The sequence below is a fragment of the Arachis ipaensis genome, chromosome B10 (genome assembly GCF_000816755.2).
Source record: "Arachis ipaensis cultivar K30076 chromosome B10, Araip1.1, whole genome shotgun sequence".
NCBI lineage: Eukaryota > Viridiplantae > Streptophyta > Magnoliopsida > Fabales > Fabaceae > Arachis > Arachis ipaensis.
In genome coordinates this window covers 1663560-1665987 of record NC_029794.2, presented here as the reverse complement: position 1 = coordinate 1665987, position 2428 = coordinate 1663560, and the positions used below count along the sequence as shown (strand labels likewise).

At 36.2% G+C, this 2428-nt stretch overlaps 1 protein-coding gene across 1 annotated transcript in view; it reads right to left on the bottom strand.

Annotated features, from left to right (window-relative positions):
* Positions 1 to 389, bottom strand: part of LOC107622574 (cullin-4) — a gene marked incomplete in the record, with an annotated part of 8040 nt that extends 7651 nt beyond the window's left edge. Inside the window, 1 exon segment of the mRNA XM_021114150.1 lies at positions 1 to 389. Within this exon segment, the coding sequence (XP_020969809.1) occupies positions 1 to 163 (163 nt within the window).

Genomic DNA, 2428 nt, shown 5'->3' with positions numbered 1-2428 from the left:
GGGACATGGAGTCGAAAAGGAGGTCGTGGTGGTGAGAGGAGATGGCGTTGGAGTCAAGAGCACAGGCGAGGCCTTGCGACTTGGCTTTTTTCATAGAGCTGTTTGTTTCAGCTGGCGACGGCGACGGCGACGGCGACGAGCGTTTCGTTGAGGGCTGAGACATGAAAATGAAAACACAAGAAAGTGTGTGTTTCTGTTTGCGTTCGAGGGATTCACTTACAGCTCCACCACCACCACCACCATTACCATTTCTACTCAAAAAGAGTAGTGAGTGAGTGAGTGAGTGAGCGAGTGACGATGGATTTGAACACCTTCAGATCATGGATGGGATGAGATGGGATGCCTCGCTCTCCCTCTCCCACGCGCATTCCAATATTTTATGTTATGTTTTTCCATTATTTAATTTACACATAATTATAAACACATCAAAATTAATTGAAAAAGTTTTAAATCTTCAAATTTTGTACAGAACTGTAACCTTTTTTGACACTGTGCCTTGTTGCAATTTATTCCTTAATCTTTGCATGAAATGTAATTTAAATTTTCATTAAAGAATGTGTATCTCATACTTTATTATTATTATTATTATTATTATTAGAAAAAGTCTAGTGGACAGCAATTCTATCAAATTTTGACCAGTATGTAACTAGCAAAGAAAAGTGAGTCATTGGATGAAATCTTACACTAATCTTACACCATTAAAATTATCATTAATGACTATTTGATGATTACAAATTACAAAAGTTGCTGCCCTTAGCATTTCTCTTGTTATTATCTTGCCGTAGTACTAGTAGGCTCATAGCTTTTTGTTTTTTTGGTGAGGGATGTAGTAGGCTGATAGCTAGAGATTGTGTTGTTGGCAGTTCACAGTGACTTTTGTATTGGGTTGCAACAGCATTTGGCCCATTTCATCAGATGGAACCGCTACTTTTCCTGTACCATGTCCTGTGGGCCAATCTCTATACATGCATATTGCATGCAGTTAGATGCCCCACACACTTTTTTTTTCTTTTATTTGGAATGTAAAAAACAAATTGCCACGTTGTTTCTTGAGCAGTATTTATTTCTAGAGAGTGAAATTGAAACAGGATTTGAACACAAATTCCATTTTTTAGAAAAGAAATGGAATAATGGAATTATAATCCCACAAAAAGTTTTTTTTTACTAGGTAAAGTTTATATTTTTTTGTTATTATACCATAAATCTATTTTCTTTTTTAATTGAATGAAAAATATTTTTTATACCCAAAATTTTGAGTTTTATGTTACTCACTTTCAAAGATATGTCAGATCTAAAACATTTTAAATTAATTGATTGGAATGACAGTTTATTGTTCAAAATCTGTACAATAAAAATTTTAATCAAATCACACATCACAGTAAACTACACATTCTAAATCTTTAAGAAATTTATTCAAAAGATTCGTAATATAACTAGGAAGACATTTCAAATACCACACATGGGTTACTGGGCATGCGAGTTTTATATAACCCATTTGATATCTACGTATCCGAGAATCAACAAATTCTACCTCACATTGTTCGCAAAATTTTTGGTTGTCTTTTTTTTTCCCTCTCCGATCACTCGATAATTTCCACAAGCACAAATTCCACTTTTTACAGGTCCAAAAATTCTTTCGCAAAATAATCCATCTTTTTCAGGCTTATTAGTTTTGTAATGAAAAGTGTTAGAAACAAGAAACTGAGAGAGTAATCTGAAAAGTGTATTATTGAGTGTGATCAAGGGTACAATATACAAGGGGTATTTATAGGTGCTAAATGAATCAGAGTAATAAAGGCATAGAATCCTACAATTAATATACAGATATACTATATAAATATAGACTATACTAATTGATCTAAATTGATTCTAATGATTCTCTAACATCCCCCCTCAAACTCAAGTGGGAGCTAAGGATACCAACTTGAGTTTGGATAACAAAGTCCGGAAACGAGTCGGGTGATGAGCTTTCGTGAAGATATCAGCAGTCTGATCTAGTGTTCCAACAGCAATGAGACGAACAGCATCAATAAGGATACGTTGCCGAACAAAGTGACAATCAATCTCAATGTGTTTGGTGCGTTCATGAAACACATCATTATGGGCGATCTAAATAGCACTGCGATTATCACAAAAAAACATCAGTATGGGACGACTGAGGAGCACCCAGATCTTCGAGAAGCCAACGAACCGGGATAACTTCAGCAGTGGTGTCAGCGAGGGCACGGTACTCAGCTTCTGTGCTTGAGCGAGCAGTGAACGTTTGCTTCTTAACACGCCAAGAAATGAGAGCATCGCCAAGAAACAAACAGTAACCAATAGTAGAATGACGATCAGTGGGATCACCAGCCCAATCAGCATCGGAGTAAGCCTGAAGAGACAAAGAGGAATGGGCAGAAAAATAAAGGCCATGAAATAAAGTGCCTTT